This window comes from Tachysurus vachellii, chromosome 5 (genome assembly GCF_030014155.1).
Source record: "Tachysurus vachellii isolate PV-2020 chromosome 5, HZAU_Pvac_v1, whole genome shotgun sequence".
Taxonomy (NCBI): domain Eukaryota; kingdom Metazoa; phylum Chordata; class Actinopteri; order Siluriformes; family Bagridae; genus Tachysurus; species Tachysurus vachellii.
The window spans coordinates 28046758-28071289 of NC_083464.1; the positions used below are offsets into that span (position 1 = coordinate 28046758).

A 24532-nucleotide genomic window follows, 5' to 3' on the forward strand; every position below is an offset into this window, starting at 1 on the left:
TGTAATCATCCTGTTAGATAACGTATCTCTCTCTCACACACACACACAGACAGGTTTGGATATACACACTGAGAGTGAGACAGCTCTGGAGTGGGTGAGTGTTGCTCCAGTCTGTTTTTTACTTTTGTTTATGACCGTGCAGACAGACAGACAGACACACACGCAGTCAGGAGAGACCATACAGGAGTTTAAATAAAAGTTAACAGGAGAGATAGCTAAACGGCATCTGTCTGTGGGTTGGTGAGTTTTACATTCAATAATCTTCTGATATGTTTGTTAATTTGTTTGTTTGATTATTTGTGTGTGGGTTTTTTTTCTCTTTTTTTAGATGGTGAGGTGTGGTTCAGGAAAATCTTTCCATTAGACTTCTCAGCTCTGTGTGTGTTTATCTCCGGGTGAACAGGTGAGTGGTGTACTGAGGCTCTCAAACTCTATCACTGATCCTTCTACACATTAGCCTGCTGTAACCATGACAACGAGAGTAAATACTTGTTTGAGTAAGACGCATGCTGACTGAGCTGTAGCGTTCTCAGGTATGAAAAAAACGCATACACAGTGTAAGAGGGGTGTTTGTGTCGGGGTGTGTGGGGGTGTGTGTGTGGGTGAAACAGCAGTGTTATCTTCTGCTGTGTATTTTTGCAGATATTCAAATCGAGTATTGCTCTGTCTACTTAACATTTGCAATTCAAACACACCTTACTTTGCTTCCTAATATTACAATGCTGTGAATTGTGGGAAATGTAGTTTACTGTTTTAGCTGTGTGAAAACTCAGTTTGTTGTAATCTGGGAAAACACGATACTGGAGCAATCGGCCTGCTTACACAAGCATAGGAACTTGTAGTTTTGTGTGTGAGTGTGTGCGGGTGTAGACATTCTGTCAGTAATAAGGAAGTGTGATTGTATGCTCGAACTTTGTGTCCTTTACTGAATTACTAGATACTCTGTAAAGAGAGAGAAAGAAAGCAAAAAAAGTGACAGTCAGGAGAAGGATAGAAAATTAACGAGATAGAAGTGGGTGAACATATAAAGAAGACAGATGTGTCCTTTTTTCTCTAGAATGTCATTTCTATTTGTATCAAAGGTCAAGGACTCTTCACTCTATTCCTACTTTGTTCAGAGTAAAGCCAATCGGAGAGGGAGAGAGGGAGAAAGAGAGAGACAGAGAGAGAGGGAGATCATATAGAAGTAAATTTCTCTAGCCTGTGTTACTTTAACCCCACCACTACCATCAGTCTCACTGCACTCTCGCTTTCAATGTGCTATGAAAAAAAAAAGAAAGAAAACGGAAGGAAGAGAAGGAAGGAGTTTTTAGTGTGACAACACGAGAGAGAGAGGGAGAGAGAGAGAGAGAGAGAGAGAGAGAGGGAGGGAGGAACATAAATCTGTATATATATAGTCAGAGAAGTTGACCGTTGATCATTCACAAAGCGGCGAGAACAGTACAGTAAGTGGTTTACTTTTTGCCTCATAAAAATGAGAGTGAGACAGATAAAGTGATGAAGAGAGAAAGTAAAAAGAGAAGGAAAGACAGATAGAAAAGCACAGAGGCCAAAAAAATTAAAAAGAGGAAGACAGAAATGTACTGCAGGTGTCTGTCAATGGTCCTTTTATAGTAGAGGAACTGGAGTGGAGTTAAAAAAAAAAGATGGTGAGACAGATAGAGGGATAGATGATTAGGGAAACAAACAGAGGGATAGAGAGAGTGACAGACAGACAGGAAGATAAAATGAAAGCAACAGGTGGAGAAAGACAGAGGACTGTAGAAATTTAGAAAGGATGAAACTGAGGGACAGATGGGGGAGAGACAGATGAGACATGGAGACAGATGAAGGACAAAAGGAGGGATAGAAAGACAAATGTAGTAGAAAGACAGACGGATGGACAGAGAGGAGATGGAGGGATTAAAAAAAGACAGACGGAGAGGTAGTCGAGCGAGGTGTAAACAGACTATGGAGAGATAGACAGATGAAGGAATAGACAGAGAATGGAGGTAAAGACAGACAGGGGAGATGTTGACCGATGATGGAGGTAAAGATAGAGAGACACAGGCATTGACAGATTGATGTAGAGTGAGACAGATGAAAAGATAGACAGACAGAGTAAGGGAAAGACAGATTTAGGTAGAGAGAGACAGATAAAGGGATAGAGAAATAGAGAAATAAGTAAAGGAAGTGCAGCACTGTTAGCATGTTAGCGTATTTGCACATGCATTGTTAAGTGTCAGTATGAATGCTGTCTATTAGTTTATGTAAATAACTGTTTAATTTGTTCTTCAGCTTTTTCAGAGAGACAGACAAAGATGGTTCGGTAAGTGTAGACACTACTCTGTGTGTTTGTGTTTGTGTGTGTGTGTGTGTTTTTTTAATGTCAAGTTTGCAAGCATTTAAATATGGTTTTTGCATATGGTTGTTTTTCATAGGAGTAAAACTGATGCTCTGTACACATCTGTGTGATTATACGTCTGTACACGTCTGTGATCACACCTCTGTACACGTCTCTGTGATTACATGTCTGTACACATCTGTACACGTCTATGATTACACGTTTGTACACGTCTGTGTGATTACAGGTCTGTGATTACACGTCTGTACACGTCTGTGTGATTACACGTCTGTACAGGTCTGTGTGATTACACGTCTGTACAAATCTGTGTGATTACACGTTTGTGCACATCTTTGTGATTACACGTCTGTGAGATTACACGTATGTGTGATTACACGTCTGTATACGTCTGTGTGATTACACGTATGTGATTACACATTTGTGTATGTCTGTGTGATTACATGTCTGTGCGTGTCTGTGTGATTACACGTCTGTTATTACACGTCTGTACACGTCTGTGTGATTACACGTCTGTACACGTCTTTGTTATTACACGTCTGTACACTTCTGTGTGATTACACGTATCTGTGATTACACGTCTGTACACGTCTGTGTGATTACACGTCTGTGTACGTCTGTGAGATTACACGTATGTGTGATTACACGTCTGTACACATCTGTGATTGCACGTCTGTGTGTTTACACTTGTGTGTGATTGCACGTCTGTACATGTCTGTGTGATTCCATTTTATGATTTCATATACGTTTTTCTGATTATCATTTTTTTTAAATCAAATTACTTCCGCAATTTAATTAATTTTGTGAAACATAACTTTATTATAAATATTCTGGTGTGTTCTTCTTTTTCTTATTATTATTTAGCTGTAGCTCTTTGCTATTAACCAGAGCTCTTAAACTACCACACAGTATCACACATACACACACACTGATTTATTATGGAACAGAGTTAGCTAAAGTAGGTGAGTGTGTGTGTGTGTGTATGTAGGTGGTTCCACAGAGATCTGTCCGGTTTGGAAGCAGAGTCTCTCCTGAAGACTCGCGGAGTTGACGGCAGTTTCCTGGCGAGACCGAGTAGAAAAAACGTTGGTGATTTCTCTCTGTCAGTCAGGTACTTACACAAAACACACACCAACATCTCACCGTGTATTTATTAATAACCACATCATTATTACAGCTTCACACCTACTTTATTTCTGATAGCGTTTCAGTGAATTTGTTCTAAAGCCATATATTATTTACATCATTTAACAAAATATAAAAGCAGTTAAACATTAATATCTTTAGGAATTGACTAAGCAGCACATTAGTTCTGCACTACAACTCAGCTGAGTTCTTCTGTTCCTCATAGAGAACCCTGAGAGATCTGCGTGCATGGGTTCTCTCATCATAGCTGTCTGTTAATCTGCATTTTAAACCAAACACAAGAGGAGCAACAGCTTTCAGAGAGAACACTGAGAAAAGATGTGAAGTGTGTGTGTGTGTGTGTGTGTGTGTGTGTCAGAGTGGGCGATGGAGTGACACACATCCGTATCCAGAACACAGGAGATTATTATGATCTGTATGGAGGGGAGAAGTTTGCGACTCTGTCGGAGTTGGTGGAGTATTACACTGGAGAACAACACGGGGTTCTGCAGGACAAAGACGGAACCATCATCCAGCTCAAATACCCACTCAACTGCTCTGACCCTACCACTGAAAGGTGATGTAACACACACACTCACACTCACAATCACACACAAATTTATACTCTCAATGTCTCACACACTCACAATCACACACACACACTTTCACTCTCTCAATGTCACACACACACACACACACACACACACACACACTTTCATGCTCTCAATCTATATCTCACACACACTCATTCTCACATACACACACACTCTTTTTTTTTTTTATCCATTTTTAATCTTATAAGATGTAAAGGAACAGTGGACTTCATCAAGAAAATAGGTTACTTTTTTTTGTAAAATACAAAAAAAAAGAAGAAATACTAGAAGAAATTCTAATTCAATTAAAAACAATAACAAGATCATGAAAAGACAATCTACCAATCCATAAAGAAAGGTGTAGGATTTCATCCCGGAGGCTCAGAGGAATTCTGATGCTGATGCTGCTACAGCGGGATGACTCCAGACTGAAGTACAGCTTGTGTGCTGCTCAGATTATTGCAGAAATGTTAATGGTAGTATGCAGGAGTGTCGTGTTTCTCGAGCATGCTTATTTTACAATTTACAGTTATAAGAAATGTAAAACAATAAAAATGTTTCTTTAGCTCAGACAGACCCGATCTCTTTGACCCAAAATCCTTTCCATAATTCAAACAAAGAACTAAAACCACTCTCTTTTTAATCTCTTCATCAATCCCATGATGAAATAGATAACTGTGGAAAGGGGTTTAGTGTATTAACATTCTTCGGCTTTATTAACACTGAAGGTTAATTTGAGTTTGTGTAGCTGACAGGAAGTCACCTGTTCCATCCTCAACCACATCAACAAACACTCCACATGAGACGGTTAGCTGTTAGCTCAATGAAGGTTAGCTTCACACACGCACACACTCACTCACACAAAGAGACACACTCACTTATACACTGCCATACACTGTCACTCACACACACACACACACACACACACTCACACAAAGAAACACACTCACTTATACACTGCCATACACTGTCACTCACACACACACACACTCACACACTCACTCACACACTGTCACACACACTCGCTCATCCTGTCTGCTCTCACTGATGAGAAGAACACTAAGGGCAAGAGAGTGGCTCACATCAAGATCCTCTAGAATGTAAGGCTCACTTACCCTGTGTGTGTGTGTGTGTGTGTGTGTGTGTGTGTGTGTGTGTGTGAGGATCTGATTGAGAGCAGAATTGGTTTTGTACAAACTGAGACTAAAAATGACCTTTTTACGGCAGTAGTGTTCACATCTAAATACAAACACACAACATCACTGCTTCACACAACACTCACATATCACTCACTCTCTCACACACACACACACACACACACACACACACACACACACACTCATTCACTACACCTGCCACACATACACACTCACTCATACACTGTCTCACATACACACACTCACTCATACACTGTAACACACACACTCACTCATACATTGTCACACACACTCACTCATACACTGTCTCACACACACACAAACACACACACTCATACACTGTATCTCACACACACAAACACACAAACATGCACACATACACAAACACGCACTCACTTATACACTGTCACACACACTTACTCACTCATACACTGTCACACACACACACACACACACACACACACACACACACACACCCACAAACATACACACAGACAGACAGACACACAAACGCACAAAGGCACCCACACACACAAGCACACACACTTACTCATACTGTCTCATCGTCCTTTTTGCTGAACTAGAACTAGAACTTAATGAAAGTTACCAAGGTCATTAAAACTGAGACTGAGTTACTGAGATTGAGTTACTGAGACTGAGATACTGAGTTACTGAGACTGAGTTACGGGGTTACTGAGACTGAGTTACTGAGTTACTGAGACTGAGTTACTGGGTTACTGATACTGAGTTACTGATACTGAGTTACTGAGACTGGGTTACTGAGACTGTGTTACTGAGACTGAGTTACTGTGTTACTGAGACTGAGTTACTGGGTTACTGAGACTGAGTTACTGGGTTACTGAGACTGAGTTACTGAGACTGAGTTACTGGGTTACTGAGACTGAGTTACTGAGACTGAGTTACTGAGACTGAGTTACTGAGACTGAGTTACTGGGTTACTGAGACTGAGTTACTGGGTTACTGAGACTGAGTTACTGAGACTGAGTTACGGGGTTACTGAGATTGAGTTACTGAGACTGAGTTACTGGGTTACTGAGACTGGGTTACTGAGACTGAGTTACTGAGACTGAGTTACTGAGACTGGGTTACTGACACTGTTGGTTACTGTTGGAGAATCTGAATAGTTCTTCTCGAGACTCTGACTTGTGCTTGCTTCTGTTTATTGTCTGTCGGGAAAATGTCTGTCGGGAAAGGTTTAGGGTGAAGGGTGTATGAGTAATTGTGTAGAGTTTATGGTGTAGGGTGTATGAGTTATTGTGTAGGGTGTAGGGTGTATGAGTTATTGTGTAGGGTTTAGGGTGAAGGGTGTATGAGTTATTGTGTAGGGTGTAGGGTGTATGAGTTATTGTGTAGGGTTTAGGGTGAAGGGTGTATGAGTTATTGTGTAGGGTGTATGAGTAATTGTGTAGGGTTTAGGGTGTAGGGTGTATGGTATGGTGTATGATTTAGGGGTGTATGCTGTATGGTGTATTTGAGTTTGAGTGTGTGTGTTTGTGTGATAACCTAACACTCCCCCATCACATTCAACTTCCTCTTTTGTTCTGCGGTTGGAAACTTCAGTTTTGACACATTTGCAAACTGACCATCTCTTTCTTCTTCTTCTTCTTCTCATGTGGTGTCCCTAGAACGTGGAGTCTTATATTTGCTGTGTGTGTAGTCTGTGTGTAGAGTCTATGTGTGTAGTCTGGCTGTGTGTTTGTAGAGTCTGGCCGTGTGTGTAGAATCTATGTGTGTAGAGTCTGGCTGTGTGTGTGTAGAGTCTGGCTGTGTGTATTGATTCTGTGTCTGTGTGTGTGTTTGTGGAGTCTGGCTGTGTGTAGAGTCTGGCCGTGTGTGTAGAGTCTATGTGTGCAGAGTCTGGCTGTATGTATTGATTCTGTGTCTGTGTGTATGTGTTTGTGGAGTCTGGCTGTGTGTAGAGTCTGGCCGTGTGTGTAGAGTCTATGTGTGCAGAGTCTGGCTGTATGTATTGATTCTGTGTCTGTGTGTACAGTTGTGTTCAAAATTATTCAACCCCCAATGCTGTAAATGGTTTTAGGGAATTTAGTGTACATTTGTAATTGTATTCAGAATGAAATCCTACAAGGACTTCTTAAAGAACCATATGCAACTAAAATGACATCAATTAGTTTTGTAATACAGTAGTAAATGTTTCTTTTGTGAATTCTTCATTGACATAATTATTCAACCCCTTAAAGACTACCACTCTGAAGAACAGAGGTTCAATGAAGTGTTTTCAATCAGGTATTGAAAACACCTGTGGATATCAGGGAGCAGCAATAAAGCCTAATAAGCACCAATTAGGCAGCTTTAAAATGACTGTGATACTCAGCTCCTTCTAGACATTTACTGGTGTGGTTACAAACATGGTGAGGTCAAGAGAATGGTCCAGGAAGACAAGAGAACAGGTGATTACTCTTCACAGGAAGGGCAATGGCTATAAGAAGATTGCAAAGATGTTAAACATACCAAGAGACACCATAGGAAGCATCATTCGCAAATTCAAGGCAAAGGGCACTGTTGAAACGCTACCTGGTCGTGGCAGAAAGAAGATGCTGACTTCGACTGCTGTGCGCTACCTGAAGCGTAGAGTGGAGAAAAGTCCCCGTGTGACTGCTGAGGAACTGAGAAAAGATTTGTCAGATGTGGGTACTGAAGTTTCTGCTCAGACAATACGGCGCACCCTGCGTAATGAAGGCCTCCATGCCAGAACTCCCAGGCGCACCCCCTTGCTGTCCCCAAAGAATAAGAAGAGTCGACTGCAGTATGCCAAAAGTCATGTGGACAAACCACAGAAGTTTTGGGATAGTGTTCTGTGGACTGATGAAACAAAATTAGAACTGTTTGGGCCCATGGATCAACGCTATGTTTGGAGGAGGAAGAACAAGGCCTATGAAGAAAAGAACACCTTGCCTACTGTGAAGCATGGCGGGGGGTCAATCATGCTTTGGGGCTGTTTTGCTTCTGCAGGTACTGGGAAGCTTCAGCGTGTGCAAGGTACCATGAATTCTCTTCAGTACCAGAAGATATTGGATGACAATGTGATGCAGTCCGTCACAAACCTGAGGCTTGGAAGACGTTGGACCTTTCAACAGGACAATGATCCCAAGCATACCTCCAAGTCCACTAGAGCATGGTTGCAGATTAAAGGCTGGAACATTTTGAAGTGGCCATCGCAGTCACCAGACTTAAATCCGATTGAGAACCTCTGGTGGGACTTAAAGAAAGCAGTTGCAGTGCGCAAGCCTAAGAATGTGACTGAACTGGAGGTTTTTGCCCATGATGAATGGGCGAAAATACCCGTAGATCGCTGCAAGACACTTGTGTCAAGCTATGCTTCACGTTTAAAAGCTGTTATAACTGTAAAAGGATGTTGTACTAAGTACTAAGATTGAATGTCACTTGGGGGTTGAATAAAACTGATAATGATGTGAGCTCAGAAAAGACATTTGTGGTTATTTCATTATAAATGTTATGTTATATTTGTCTGACCTACATGTGCCTCTTTGATTTAATTGTAAGCAGGATGACTGAATGATCATAATCAATGTCAAACCGACCAAAACAATCAATTTCAGTGGGGGTTGAATCATTTTGAACACAACTGTATGTGTTTGTGGAGTCTGGCTGTGTGTAGAGTCTGGCCGTGTGTGTTGAGTCTATGTGTGCAGAGTCTGGCTGTATGTATTGATTCTGTGTTTGTGGAGTCTGGATGTGTGTCGAGTCTGAGTGTGTAGGGTCTGGCTGTGTGTGTCGAGTCTGGCCGCGTGTGTCGAGTCTGGCCGCTTGTGTGGAGTCGGGCTGCGTGTGTCGAGTCTGTGTGTGTCGAGTCTGGCCGCGTGTGTCGAGTCTGTGTGTGTCGAGTCTGGCCGCGTGTGTCGAGTCTGTGTGTGTCGAGTCTGGCTGCGTGTGTCGAGTCTGGCCGCGTGTGTCGAGTCTGGCCGCGTGTGTCGAGTCTGGCCGCGTGTGTCGAGTCTGGCCGCGTGTGTCGAGTCTGGCCGCGTGTGTCGAGTCTGGCCTCGTGTGTCGAGTCTGGCTGTGTGTGTGTTTGTGTGTGCATGTGGAGTCTGGCTGTGTGTGTCAAGTTTGTGTGTGTCAAGTCTGGCTGTTTGTGTGTGTGTGGAGTCTGGCTGTGGGTGTTGAGACTGTGTGTGTCGAGTCTGTGTGTAGACTTTACATCCAGACACAGTAAATCTGTGTGTAGTTCAGCTCTGTGATTGTGAACTTCGGCTCTGTGATTGTGTACCTTGGCCCTTTGTTTGTGTACTTTGGCCCTGTGTTTGTGTACTGCGGCTCTTTGTCTGTGTGTAGTTCAGCTCTGTGTGTGTGTAGTTCAGCTCTGTTTGTGTGTGTGAAGTTCAGCTGCATGTGTGTGTAGTTTAGCTGTATGTGTGTGTAGTTCAGCTCTGTGTGTGTAGTTCACCTCTGTGTGTGTATTTCAGCTCTGTGTGTGTATTTCAGCTCTGTGTGTGTATTTCAGCTCTGTGTGTGTATTTCAGCTCTGTGTGTGTGTAGTTCAGCTGCATGTGTGTGTAGTTTAGCTGTATGTGTGTGTATTTCAGCTCTGTGTGTATTTCAGCTCTGTGTGTATTTCAGCTCTGTGTGTGTAGTTCAGCTCTGTGTGTGTATTTCAGCTCTGTGTGTGTAGTTCAGCTCTGTGTGTGTAGTTCAGCTCTGTGTGTGTAGTTTAGCTCTGTGTGTGTGTAGTTCAGCTTTGTGTGTGTGTAGTTCAGCTCTGTGTGTGTGTAGTTAAGCTCAGTGTGTGTGTAGTTAAGCTCAGTGTGTGTGTAGTCTAGCGCTGTCTTTGTGTGTGTAGTTCAGCTCTGTGTGTGTGTAGTTCAGCTCTCTGTGTGTAGTTCTGCTCTGTGTGTGGTGTGTAGTTCAGCTCTGTGTGTGTAGTTCAACTCTGTGTGTGTAAAGTTCAGCGCTGTGTGTGTGTGAAATTCAGCGTTGAGTGTGTGAAGTTCAGCGTTGTGTGTGTGTGTGAAGTTCAGCGCTGTGTGTGTAGTTCAGCTCTGTGTGTGTGTAGTTCAGCTCTGTGTGTGTGTAGTTCAGCTGTGTGTGTGTAGTTCAGCTCTGTGTGTGTTTGTGTAGTTTAGCTCAGTGTATGTATAGTCCAGCGCTGTCTTTGTGTGTGTGTAGTTCAGCTCTGTGTGTGTGTAGTTCAGCTCTGTGTGTGTGTGTAGTTCAGCTCTGTGTGTGTGTGTAGTTCAGCTCTGCGTGTGTTAGTTCAGTTCTGCGTGTGTGTAGTTCAGCTCTGTGTGTGTAGTTCAGTTCTGCGTGTGTGTAGTTCAGCTCTGTGTGTGTGTGTAGTTCAGCTCTGTGTGTGTGTAGTTCAGCTCTCTGTGTGTGTGTAGTTCAGCTCTGTGTGTGTGTAGTTCAGCTCTGTGTGTGTGTGTAGTTCAGCTCTGTGTGTGTGTGTAGTTCAGTTCTGTGTGTGTGAAAGTGACGTGACATACGACTAAGTATGGTGTCCCATACTCAGAATTTGTTCTCTGCATTTAACCCATCCAGAGTGCACACACACAGCAGTGAACACACACCCGCAGTGGGCAGCCATACATGCCCGGGGAGCAGTTGTAGGGTTCGGTGTGTGTGTAGTTCAGCTCTGTGTATGTAGTTTAGCGCTGTGTGTGTGTGTACTTTAGCACTGTGTGCGTACTTTAGCTCTGTGTGTGTAGTTCAGCTCTGTGTGTGTAGTTCAGCTCTGTGTGTGTAGTTCAGCTCTGTGTGTGTGTAGTTCAGCTCTGTGTGTGTAGTTCAGCTCTGTGTGTGTGTAGTTCAGCTCTGTGTGTGTAGTTCAGCTCTGTGTGTGTAGTTCAGCTCTGTGTGTAGTTTAGCTTTGTGTGTGTAGTTCAGCTCTGTGTGTGTGTAGTTCAGCTCTGTGTGTGTGTAGTTCAGCTCTGTGTGTGTGTAGTTCAGCTCTGTGTATGTAGTTTAGCACTGTGTGTGTAGTTTAGCTCTGTGTGTGTAGTTCAGCTCTGTGTGTGTGTAGTTCAGCTCTGTGTGTGTGTAGTTCAGCTCTGTGTGTGTAGTTCAGCTCTGTGTGTGTAGTTCAGCTCTGTGTGTGTATAGTTCAGCTATGTGTGTGTAGTTCAGCTCTGTGTGTGTGTAGTTCAGCTCTGTGTGTGTGTAGTTCAACTCTGTGTGTGTGTGTGTAGTTCAGCTCTGTGTGTGTGTTTGTAGTTCAGCTCTGTGTGTGTGTTTGTAGTTCAGCTGTGTGTGTGTTTGTAGTTCAGCTCTGTGTGTGTGTAGTTCAGCTCTGTGTGTGTAGCTCTGGACTGAGATGAACACTGTGTGTGAACAATGCTGTCCTTCTGTCAGTCCTGTTAAATAACAGAGTTAGGTCACAGCTCACGCTTACAGGAACTCCACTGAAGTGAAAGGAGAGTTCATGGCTTTAATATCTCACTCATATCAAAGCTAACATTTACTCACGTACAAAAAAGTCAATGTTTTTAACTTATGAAATCAAGGACACGTCTTTTTTTTAAACACTTTTTTAGGTGATGTCTAGAAAGGTTTCCCCTCTGTTCAGGGTTTCATCGTCCACATAGAACCTCTTTGACTAAAGTCTCAAGATCCAGAACGTGAAATACAGCTTAGAAAAAGGGCTAGCAATGAAACAAATCTAATCTCATCACAGCACAAACTGTGTGTGTGTGCATGTGTGTTATTTACTGCACTTGTTTCTTAAAGAGGAAGAGAATGGCTAAAAATACACTCATGTCTCAAGCTGTCATCGGAAAATTTTCCGACCACAGTACAGGAAGTTGAGCTGTAGAAACTGAGAACTGAAGCTAAATTGAACACATACACACACACCCACACACACACACACACACACACACACACACACACGCACTACTGTTTTAGCATGTTTACATTGACCTAATTAGTTAGAAATAAGTACATGTGTATTCAGAAATAATACCACTTCACACACACACACATCTCTCTCTCTCTCTCTCTCTCTCTCTCTCTCAAACACACACACACATTAGTATGTAGCATTGCTTACTGTGATATTACTGGAGTAATGCTACATTGCTAACAGTCTTAGACCTTGCCAGCCTGCATGATTGTATATTAGCTTAGATGTCATTATTGGCTGCTGTTTGCTGTTGAGTTTAGGTTCATTCATTCATTTGAACGTGTTCATGTCATGTTGCTTTAGAACCATCGCTAACAGCTTACTGACACTGGTGCTTCCTGTTTCCATGGTAGCATACCCAGTTCACATATACCATTTACTGTCTTCTTTTTTTACTTTTAAGAAATAAATATGATGTACAGCAAAATGACAAAGTTTAAAACCTGTATCTGTCTGTGTGTGTGTGTGTGTGTGTGTGTGTGTGTGTGTGTGTGTGTGTAGGTGGTACCATGGTCACCTGTCAGGTCCAGATGCAGAGAAGTTGTTGCGTGAGCGTGATGAAGTGGGGGTGTTCCTTGTGCGTGAGTCTCTGTCCAATCCAGGGAACTACGTCCTGTCTGCTCTCACTGATGAGAAGAACACTAAGGGCAAGAGAGTGTCTCACATCAAGATCCTCTACAATGTAAGACTCACTCACCCAGTGTGTGTGTCTGTGTCTGTGTGTGTGTGTCAGTCTGTGTGTGTGTCCGTCTGTGTGTGTGTCCGTCTGTGTGTGTGTCTGTGTGTGTCTGTCTGTGTGTGTGTGTGTGTGTGTGTGTGTCTGTCTGTGTGTGTGTGTGTGTGTGTGAGGATCTGATTGAGAACAGAATTGGTTTTGTACAAACTGAGACTAAAAATTGCCTTTTTACGGCAGTAGTAAAAACTTTAGTAGTACTAAATACAACCACACAACATCACTGCTTCACACAACACTCACATATCACTCTCTCTCTCTCTCTCTCTCTCTCTCTCTCTCTCTCTCTCACACACACACACACACACACACACACACACACACACACACACACACACACACACACACACACACAGACCTGTGAATTTTGGTATGTGTGTGATTGAGTCAGTGGATTAGCTGCTACTGATACTGATATTATTATAAGATTGTGGCTCTTAATTCTCCCTGAAGGGGGCACTGTCTGGAGAAATCAGCTAGTTCCACTTCACTTTGACTGTTAACACAACTAACATGAGCCTGACCACACAGACAAACTACTTTACTCTATAATATCACAGGGCTGTCAAGTGTCACGCATTGAGAGTGACAGTCACGCATTTGGGTCTTTTGTCACACTCTCCCACCACACATTGTATTTGTCATGCAGAAAAACATTTTGACTATTTATCATATATTTAATATGCCGCAGCGCTCAAAATTTATCTGTCCGCACCGTTGTCTCTATGGAACTGGGCAGGAATCAAGTGCGTCTCCCCTGGAGCTCTTAGTTGAGCCTGACACTTATCAGCCAATCAAAAAAAAAAAAGAGGCTACACAATAGCCAATCAGAAAATAGCACTATCTGGGTAAGATTTAATGCAACAACCAATGAGGAAAAAAAATATTAGTCAAGTTATTTTCGATGGTTGGTCTGAACAAAACCTCAACACGAAACAGCTTGTCTCTGGACGGGACATTGTCCTCAATCATGACCCTAAAAAAGGCTGGGCTTGAGCCGAACTGTTTTATATGGGAGCAACATTACAAATGATAAAGGAGTCCAAAAAGGCAACAAACACTTACAATAAACACCACCAGTCATAATCTCTCTCTCTCTCTCTCTCTCTCTCTCTCTCTCTCTCTCTCTCTCTCTCTCTCTCTCTCTCTCTCTCTCTCTCTCTCTCTCTCTCTCTCTCTCACACACACACACACACACACACACACACACACACACACACACACACACAAAAATTAATAAATGGAAACTAAACAAATACTTTGTATTTGGTTAAATTGCGGTCAGTGATCCTTACTCCCCCATTATTGTTTTTTATTGTTTGTTTGTTTGTTTGTTTGTTTGTTTTGGGGGGTAGATGTCACCCTTGCCTGTCTTCAAAACTTCAGAGCCCTGAATATCAGCTAGTCCTCTGTACCCAGCTAGCCTTTGGGGATTAGCCCTGACTGGAGATGCTGCATATACAGTACTAACTAGCAGTGTGGTTTCTATAAAGCTTTAAACTCTGTGGTGTATTATTTTTTAATCACTGTTTGTTATTCTTTTCAGAATAATGGCTACACTGTGGGGGGGAAAGAGGTGTTTGAGACACTGTCTGAGTTTGTGGAGTTTTACAAAAAAACACCAATTGAGGAAGTGACCGGAACCAAGGTTTACCTGAAACAGGTGAGAGAAAGGCCTTTATCTTTACAGAGTTCTGCTAGACATATCAGCTATAACAAAGACACACACACACACACACACACACTATTTAACACAATTCTTGTGTAACTTACTCTCTAGATCTAACTCAACCTGACAATCAGTCATTTTATAATGCAGTGTTATAATGATTGATAAAACATTCTGTACTCTGGCCCCATCCACAGCCCCACCCACCGTCACACCCACACCCACACCCACACCCACAGTGATTATATAATATATTGCATTTCTGTGAATTAAAATGTTGAGTGTTTCTGTCTGTTTCTGTGTCTCTCAGCCATATTTCTCCACCAGAGTGACTGCGTCAGCGATTGACCACAGGGTGAAGCAGCTGGACAAGTCCATTGAGCCAAAGAACGAAGAAGGAGGAGACAAAAAGATCAAAGCTGGATTCTGGGAGGAGTTTGATGTAAGTGTCCACTTTATATTACAGAGTCTAGTTTAGTTTTATTGGTTATTCTAAAGGGAACTGTAATGACACAGTCCTGTCTGTCATGGTGGACCACTTTTTTAAACATCCAGTTTGTTCTGACTAAACTCTCCATCCTGCTTTTTGGCCAGTGATGTATGTATGATTGGTTTTCACCATTAATTTTCATCTTCAGGGTTTGATTAGGTTTTAGACTTTCAGGATTGTCTAGTCTGAGAGAGTTAAGGATTACAGATGTCATATTATAGATGTCAGACATGGGGAATAGTCTAGACTGGGATTTAGGATTTGGTGACTAGATTAGGATTTAAGATTTAGGGATGATTATCATATTTATGTATTTCAACAGCTGCTATTATTCCTTCCTCAGTAGAGAATAAGTGAACGAATTGGTGATTTGGGACATTGTCTTTGTGTGTGTGTGTGTGTGTGCGTATGTGTGTCTGTGTGTATGTGTCTGTCTTTCTCTCTGTCTGTGTGTGTGGGTGTCTGTCTGTGTCTCTGTGTGTGTCTGTGTGTGGGTGTCTGTGTGTGTGTGTGTGTGTGTGTGTGATTGTTTGTGTGTCTGTCTGTGTGCGTTTCTGTGTGTGTTTCTGTGTGTGTCTGTCTGTGTCAGTGTGGGTGTCAGTGTGGGTGTCTGTGTGTGTGTGTCTGTGTGTGTGTCTGTGTGTGTGTCTGTGTGTGTGTCTGTGTGTGTGTCTGTGTGTGTGTCTGTGTGTGTCAGTGTGGGTGTCTGTGTGTGTGTGTGTGATTGTTTGTGTGTCTGTCTGTCTGTGTCTCTGTGTGTCAGTGTGTGTGTGTGTGTGTGTGATTGTTTATGTGTGTCTGTCTGTGTCTCTGTATATGTGTGTGTATGTCTGTGTGTGTGTCTGTGTGTATGTCTGTGTGTGTCTCTGTGTGTGTCTCTGTGTGTGTGTCTGTGTGTCTGTCTCTGTGTGTGTGTCTGTGTGTGTATGTCTGTGTGTATGTCTGCGTGTGTGTGTCTGTGTGTGTATGTCTCTGTGTGTTTTTGTGTGTCTGTCTGTGTGTGTATGTGTGTATGTTTGTGTGTGTTAAATCACTTAGTTATTGGTAAGTATCTGCATGGTTTTGGTGGACCAGTTTTCTGCAGTTCTGTTCTGTATAAAATGTCTGGTCTGTTCTTCTTGGTGGGGTTCTGTGCAGGCTCTGCAGAAGATCGACACCAAAATGAAGAAGAGCAGAGATGAAGGCATGCGTCCGGAGAACAAAAGCAAAAACAGATACAAAAACATCCTGCCTTGTGAGACAAACCCAGCTTTATAAACTTCTACAGATATTTAGCATGTCTTACACTTTGAACTACATTATTTTTCTCACTTTCCCTTCAGTTGATGAAACCAGGGTGATTCTGCAGGACAGAGACCACAATATTGTTGGTTCTGATTATATTAACGGCAATTATGTGAAGGTATTTATCAAAAAAAGTAATACAAACACAAGAGTAAGCTTCATTTTACTCTTAATAAGCCTGTTCTTCTGCATCTCTGTAGAATAGGATGTGTGAAAGCTGTCCTCCAAAAGTCTACATTGCATGTCAAGGCTGTCTCGCAACAACCGTCAACGATTTCTGGCAAATGGTGTGGCAGGAGGAGACACGCGTCATCATCATGACGACGAAGGAGGTTGAGAAAGGACGGGTCTGTATTGTGGATAAAAAAGCCAGTTGTTTTATTCCACCTTGATGATAACTTCAAATGATCTGAAAAATAAAGGTCATGTCCCAAACACCAGTGTCAGTGTTCATCAGTCTAGTGTTTTGGAAAAATAGTGGATGCTGAAATATGAACACTGAATAAAGTGAGGGAAAAGTGTTTTATTATTACAGCCTGTGTAGTGAGTAGGGTGTGATTTGGGACACAGTCCTGATGTCCTGTTGTTCTGTCTCTGTTACAGAATAAGTGTGTTCCGTATTGGCCCGGCAGTGACGAGACCAAGGAGTTTGGAAATTATGTTGTGACGTCCCTGTCTGAGAGAGAAGCAGGAGACTACAAAGTCAGAGTGATGGAGGTCACAGCGATCAACGGGGTACACTCAGAGATTTAATCTGGCAAAATACAACACAACACCACATCACAACACCACCCATCATACAATACAACACCACATAACACCACACAACACACCACCACACCACACATCATACAACACAACATAACACAACACACAACGTGTTTGTTTGTTTTGGGGTTTTTTTTAGAATGAGATGCCGAGAGAGATCTGGCACTTTCAATACCTGAGCTGGCCAGATCACGGTGTTCCTGAGGAGCCAGACAAAGTTCTTGGTTTTCTTGCACAGGTCAACAGCAAGCAGCAGGAATTTTCTAATGCTGGGCCCATGATTGTCCACTGCAGGTAAGACACACCCCACTGCACCACCTAGGTTACATTCACATGTATGACAACATGGTTGTATGGTGGACATGGTTGACATGGTGGTATGGTGACATTCTGGACATAGTGACATGGTGGATATGGTAGACAAGGTGACATTGTGGACAAAGAGACATGGTGGAATTGGAGAACATGGACAATTGGTGTATTGCCAGCATTTAGCAGACGCCCTTATCCAGAGCGACTTACATTTTATTTATTTTTTTATACAACTAAGCAATTGTGGGTTAAGGGCCTTGCTCAGGGGCCCAGCAGTAGCAGCCTCCCACGACAGCCACATCTCACAAACTCACACGGAAACTCACAGCCTTCTGATTGGTAGTCCAAAACCTACCACAGCCTGGTGGACATGATGACATGGTGACTTGGTGGGCATGAGGACTTGGTGGACATGATGATTCCTGCAGAAAATTCAGATATGCAATTAACCTGTCTGAATGGAGACACTGGGAAGAGCAGAAGGAGAAGAGAGTCAGAGAAGGAAGAGAAGCAGAAGAAGATTAAGAAAACTATTCACAGTGCAAGATAGTAGGATATTTATACTCATTTCATAAGGGGTGTGTTAAATTTTCCTTGAATTTGGCTCCATGGTCCTTGGGTGGCTCGCTAACATACAAGAATGCTTCTAATAATGTACGTAAAAGAAAAGTTAGCTGGACCAAGTTCAGGAGAAAAGTGTTTACTGAAGATGTTCATGTAGCATAGCAATCTTCTGGAACTTAACCCAAAGGTACTGTCTGTGTGACCAGACTTTATACCTGGTAACAAATGGCCTTCAAACAATAGACAGATACAGTGAGGACCTCCTACTGGAATACTTTCACTGGACAGGACAGAAGGGCCATCCTGTGTATTGATTTGCTTTACAGACAGGCCATTATGTTAACTATGAGTGGGGCACAAGCACAATGTAATCAGCCATTTGGTTCCCCCTTTACAGTTATATGTTAATTACAGGTGGGGCACAGGAACATCAGACGTTACATATGAATGTCAGGCGTTGATTATGCATGAAAGAACTAGACACAAAATCCTTCAGGTGAAGGAAAAAGATGTGCTGAGATACTTTCAGCATTCATTTAACTGCAACTGCAAACATACTACTAATAACAGAAATAATAATAATAATAATAATAATAATAATGTGCATATATTGATTTTTCTTAAATTTTTAGTGCTGGAATCGGGAGAACAGGAACCATTATTGTCATCGACATGCTGATAGAGACAATCGACAATAAAGGTGGAACAGTCTATCTCTCGCTCTGTCTCACTCTCTGTCTATCTCTTGTCTATCTCTTGTGTGTCTCTCTCTCTTGTCTCACTCAAACCGTCTGTCTCTCTGGCTCTGTCTCCCTCTCTCAGTTAATGTATTTGATTAGATAAACACTGTAAATAATAATAATAACAGAAATAATAATAATAACAGAAATAATAATAATAATAATAATAATAATAATAATAATAATAAACAGTTTGAGGAGAAGTCATTTAATATAAACTACCTATAGTGAGAAAAGTGTTTTGTCTAAGTCCTCTGGAGTGTTGTGGAAGAGAGAGAGTTCACACTAATATTACAGACATGACAGAGATTCAGAGTGAACACACTCTGTGTGTGTGTGTGTGTGTGTGTGTGTGTGTGTGTGTATACAGGTGTGGACTGCGATATCGACATACAGAAGTGTATTCAGATGGTGAGAGAACAGAGGTCGGGCATGGTACAGACTGAGGCACAGTACCGGTTCATTTACCTCGCCATGCTGAAGTACATCGAGTCTCAGAAAGACATACAACATGCTAGAATGGTGAGGAGGAGCGAGGGAGGGAGATATGGTTGGGTGATGGAGGGATAGAGGGAGGGATGTAGAGGGAAAAGGGGATGGTGGAATAAATGATATAAACACTCTCTCAACTGGAACATTATTATCTGTACAAAACATTATAAAACAGTTTGTCTCTCATTAGATTCATGTTCATGTTCTAGCACTTTCAGGGTCTTTGTACTAAACCACTCCAGTGTGGCATCATCAGTATGCTCAGGGTCATTAGAAGATCCAACTCCAAGTGAATTGTCTCACAGCCTGAACAAATATTTTCAAATAGAATTGTCATGTGTTTGTCTTTATTTATCACATCTTTAACCGTGACACGGTCTTCTTTCTTTTAAGCATCCTCACAACATGATACTACCACCACTGTGCTACACAGTGAGGAGGGTGTTCTTAGGTTGAGGAGCAACATTGGGGTTCTTCTACATATTGCACATTAGTTGTGGCCTGAAATAAGGTGTGAGTCTCATCAGATCAGAGAACCTGTTCCACATGTTTACTAAGACCATACTCCATACAGTGTGAACTGTAGAGTGTTCAGACGGTGTGTAGTGCTCAGACGGTGTGTAGTGTTCAGACTGCATGTAGTGTTCAGGCTGTGTGTAGTGTTCAGGTTCTATATGTGGTGTTCTGGTGCTGTGTGTAGTGTTCAGGTGCTATGTGTAGTGTTCAGGCTATGTGTAGTGTTTAGGTGCTGTGTAGTGTTCAGTCTATGTGTAGTGTTCAGGTGCTATATGTGGTATTCAGGTGCTGTGTGTGGTGTTTGGGCTATGTGTAGTGTTCAGGCTATGTGCAGTGTTCAGGCTATATGCAGTGTTCAGGTGCTATATGTGGTATTCAGGTGCTGTGTGTAGTGTTCAGGTGCTGTGAGTAGTGTTCTGGCTATGTGTAGTGTTCAGGTGCTGTGTGTAGTGTTCTGACTATGTGTAGTGTTTAGGTGTTGTGTGTAGTGTTTATGTGCTGTGTGTAGTGTTCAGGCTATGTGTAGTGTTGAGGTGCTATATGTGGTATTCAGGTGCTGTGTGTAGTGTTCAGGTGCTGTGTGTAGTGTTCAGGTGATGTGTGTAGTGTTCTGGCTATGTGTAGTGTTTAGGTGCTGTGTGTAGTGTTCAGTCTATGTGTAGTGTTCAGGTGCTGTGTGTAGTGTTCTGGCTATGTGTAGTGTTCAGGTGCTGTGTTTGGTGTTTGGGCTATGTGTAGTGTTCAGGCTATGTGCAGTGTTCAGGCTATGTGTAGTGTTCAGGCTATATGCAGTGTTCAGGTGCTATATGTGGTGTTTAGGTGCTGTGTGTAGTGTTCAGGTGCTGTGTGTAGTGTTCAGGCTATGTGTAGTGTTCAGTCTATGTGTAGTGTTCAGTCTATGTGTAGTGTTCAGGTGCTATATGTGGTATTCAGGTGCTGTGTGTAGTGTTCAGGTGCTGTGTGTGGTGTTTGGGCTATGTGTAGTGTTCAGGCTATGTGTAGTGTTCAGGCTATATGCAGTGTTCAGGTGCTATATGTGGTATTCAGGTGCCGTGTGTAGTGTTCAGGTGCTGTGTGTAGTGTTCTGGCTATGTGCAGTGTTCAGGCTATATGCAGTGTTCAGGTGCTATATGTGGTGTTGAGGTGCTGTGTGTAGTGTTCAGGTGCTGTGTGTAGTGTTCAGGCTATGTGTAGTGTTCGGGCTATGTGCAGTGCTCAGGTGCTGTGTGTAGTGTTCAGGTGCTGTGTGTAGTGTTCATGCTGTGTGTAGTGTAAATATTTTTCTATATTGATTTGCTCAACGTCATTATTATGGGATGTTTATTGTGAAGTCCATTTCAGCACTTTATAGGAGTAAAGAATTGTGTTTATCATCTGTGTGTGTGTGTGTGTGTGTGTGTGTGTGTGTGTGTTTTCAGGCCACAGAGACAGAGTATGGAAACCTGTCTCTGCAACCCAAACATGTTAAAGCTTCTCGTAAAGTGTCCAAGTAAGTGACAGGGGAGCAGGGGAGGGGATGGTTCCAAATGCACACACACACACATGAACACACACGCACACACACACACACACACACACACACACACACACACACACACAGTTATCTGACAGTTCAATGTCCCACTGAGTGCGAGAGAGAGAGAGAGAGAGAGAGAGAGAGAGAGAGAGAGAGAGATTGATTAGTGGTCTATGTTATTAGAATCTGCTAGCTGGTGGGCTAATTAGTGGTTAGAAAGTGCATTGTGGGTAAGCGTGAGGAACTGGATTAGAGAGGATTAAATTGCACTCATTTCTCACTGAGCTTGTGTGTGTGTATAGAAGATAAAAATGTTTGCATGTGCCTTTTTCGCAATCAGTGACCTCTGACCTTTAACTCCAGTTTGTTTTAAGTAACAGCTCTGTTCTGTAAACTAAAACACACAGTTTCACAGAGTTCTCATCAGCTTCTAGTCTCAGTAAAGTTCCATACATTCATAACAGCTATGTACAAAAGATTACAGCCTCATGACATGAACAGGATTATTAAGGTATGGCTGTGAAATGAATCACACCCAATATCTTACTGCTGTAAATCAGCTGTCTCCCTTATTTTCTCCTAAAGGGGTGTAAACCTTTGCACTGAGCTGCATGTTTGTAATATTTGTGGTTAACATAATATTTGTAGTATTTACATTTACTTTTACATCATTTAACCGACAAAACAAAAAAAAGTGGTACAGGTACAAAGTGCTATCATTGAATGTATGAACTCTGGTTCACTAGGAAGCTACAGAAAAGTTCCCAGAACATGAAGCTCCAGAAGCTACAGAAAAAGGGTAAGAGGGATACATAGAGGTCTGTAGTGTCTGTAGCGGTGAACCTTCAAGTCAAATGAGTAAAGCCCTGCCCACAATTCACACCTTAACGGAGACTGAAACTACTCCTGATTTATAAGCCAAGAGAACAACTAAGCAAAGACCAAAAATATAAGATGAACAATGCTATAGAATATAACAACATTTAAATCACACTACTCTAGAACAGTAGTTTAAGCAGATAGTACACAAAAGTCAGAATCCTACCTTACCAGAAGACAATATATTCAAATAAAGAGAGTTAAAGCACACAAGATATAAATATCTTCCCATGCTGTTTTAAATCTCATCTAACTGAAAAATTAAGTGACATTTTAACTGACATTTCACATCACACACACACACACACACACACACACACACACACACACACACTCAGTAGGTGGAAGTGTATGGTCACTGGGTCAGAAGAAAAAGAAATAAAACGCTTTATCTGCAGAACAATCATCTTCCAGTGCTCACAGTAACGTTTACAGCCTTAACATCTGCACAACAAGCCAACAGCACTGACCAACACTAATAAACATTGACCAACTCTAATGAACACTATGAACACTGGCCACGCTAAAACACAAATGAAGAATGACCAGCACTAATAAACACTATGAACACTGACCAACACTTATAAACATTGACTAACAGTAATAAACACTATAAACACTAACCAACACTAATGAACACTGACCACACTAATAAACACTGACTACACTAAAACACAAATGAAGACTGACCAGCACTAATAAACACTATGAACACTGACCAACACTTATAAACATTGACTAACAGTAATAAACACTATAAACACTAACCAACACTAATGAACACTGACCACACTAATAAACACTGACTACACTAAAACACAAATGAAGACTGACCAGCACTAATAAACACTATGAACACTGACCAACACTTATAAACATTGACTAACAGTAATAAACACTATAAACACTGACCAACACTAATGAACACTGACCACACTAATAAACACTGACTACACTAAAACACAAATGAACACTGACCAGCACTAATAAACACTATGAACACTGACCAACACTTATAAACATTGACTAAGAGTAATAAACACTATGAACACTGACCAACACTAATAAACACTGACCACACTAAAACACAAATGAAGACTGACCAGCACTAATAAACACAAATGAGCACTAATTGACCAACACTAATAAACACTAATATACACTGAAAAGCACTAATAAACACACATGAACACTGACTAGCACTAATAAACACACATGAACACTAACTAGCACTAATAAACACTATAAACACTGACCCACACTAATAAACACTGCCCGACACTAATAAACACTAATATACACTAACCACCACTAATATACACTGACCAACACTAATAAACTTACTAATAAATTTACGTGACCGCACGTAAACTTTACACATCTTTTCCCATACATGCATTTGAGGGTTTTTTGTAAATCTATAAAGGCAAATCCAGCTGTGAGTAAACAAGCTCCACCCACTCTGTACAGAAAGGACAACAAGGGTTAGAAAATTAATGAGGAAGATAAAAATCCTAACAAAAACAAACCCTTCACAGACCTATGATGATGATGATGATGATGATGATGATGATGATGATAACTGTGTTGCAGGAATAAAGAGGATGTATATGAGAATCTGGGAGCAAAGGGGAAGAAAGACGTGAAAAAGCAGAAATCAGAGGAGAAGAAGAGTGGCTCTGTGAGGAAACGATAAGACCGAGAGTGGAATAATATGAGGCTCTCACCGTGTTCTCATTATTATTATTATTATTATTATTATTATTATTATTATTATTATTATTATTATAATTATTGTTCAAGTTACTATGTCAGATTTAACAGAGGAAAATAATTCATGATTTACTACATGATTTAGTAATTATTTTGTAAACTGTGATTTTAATACAAATGCTTTTACAATAAAGTGTTTTTCTCTCAAATTATGCTGTGACACTGTAATATACAATAACATTCACTCTAACACACACACACACACACACACACACACACACACACACACAGACAGAGCTGTGACTAATCAGGACACAGTGAGTTATTCACTGGTGTGTGTGTTTGTGTGTGTGTTGAACATCTCAGTCTAGTATTGATTCTATATGAAGAACTGAACACACTGCACACTTTAACATTAAATGAAAAGAAATTGAGTTATAATGAACACACAAACTAACAGGAGACTCAGATTGGGTGTTTAGATGTATAACCATGCAAACTCCTGATAGTTCATAGTTCCAAGACACACCACTTGTGTGTTTAGATGTGAGTGTTTAGTTGTGAGTGTTGAGATGTGTGTTTAGTTGTGAGTGTTGAGATGTGAGTGTATAGATGAGAGTGTATAGATGTGAGTGTTTAGTTGTGTGTTTAGTTGTGAGTGTTTAGTTGTGAGTATATAGATGTGTGTTTCGATGTGAGTGTTTAGTTAAGTGTTTAGTTAAGTGTTTAGTTGAGTGTTGAGATG

At 41.6% G+C, this 24532-nt stretch overlaps 1 protein-coding gene across 4 annotated transcripts; it reads left to right on the forward strand.

The window, feature by feature from the left end:
• The first annotated feature begins 78 nt into the window (after positions 1-78).
• Positions 79-23996, forward strand: ptpn6 (protein tyrosine phosphatase non-receptor type 6). 4 transcript variants are annotated; one of them, XM_060870969.1, is made up of 17 exons: positions 79-94; positions 329-403; positions 2278-2308; positions 3330-3452; positions 3846-4043; positions 12613-12793; positions 14391-14507; positions 14824-14955; positions 16141-16237; positions 16326-16405; positions 16488-16634; positions 16891-17022; positions 17195-17349; positions 18564-18631; positions 19042-19193; positions 21098-21168; positions 23668-23996. In XM_060870969.1, the coding sequence occupies exons 3-17, from the start codon at positions 2301-2303 to the stop codon at positions 23768-23770; spliced, it is 1764 nt and encodes a 587-aa protein (XP_060726952.1). In that variant the 5' UTR covers positions 79-94; positions 329-403; positions 2278-2300; the 3' UTR covers positions 23771-23996. The 4 variants fall into 4 exon arrangements, with proteins under 4 accessions (XP_060726952.1, XP_060726950.1, XP_060726953.1 ...); XM_060870967.1 differs by lacking the exon at positions 79-94 and adding an exon at positions 162-240; XM_060870970.1 differs by lacking the exon at positions 79-94 and adding an exon at positions 218-236.
• The last annotated feature ends 536 nt before the right edge of the window (positions 23997-24532 follow it).

Bases quoted from the DNA above. Each gene is read 5' to 3' on its own strand.
- ptpn6 (XM_060870969.1), top strand. The intron at 17,023-17,194 runs GTACACTCAGAG...GGTTTTTTTTAG, and splicing joins AGGTCACAGCGATCAACGGG to AATGAGATGCCGAGAGAGAT. The intron at 21,169-23,667 runs GTAAGTGACAGG...ACTGTGTTGCAG, and splicing joins GCTTCTCGTAAAGTGTCCAA to GAATAAAGAGGATGTATATG.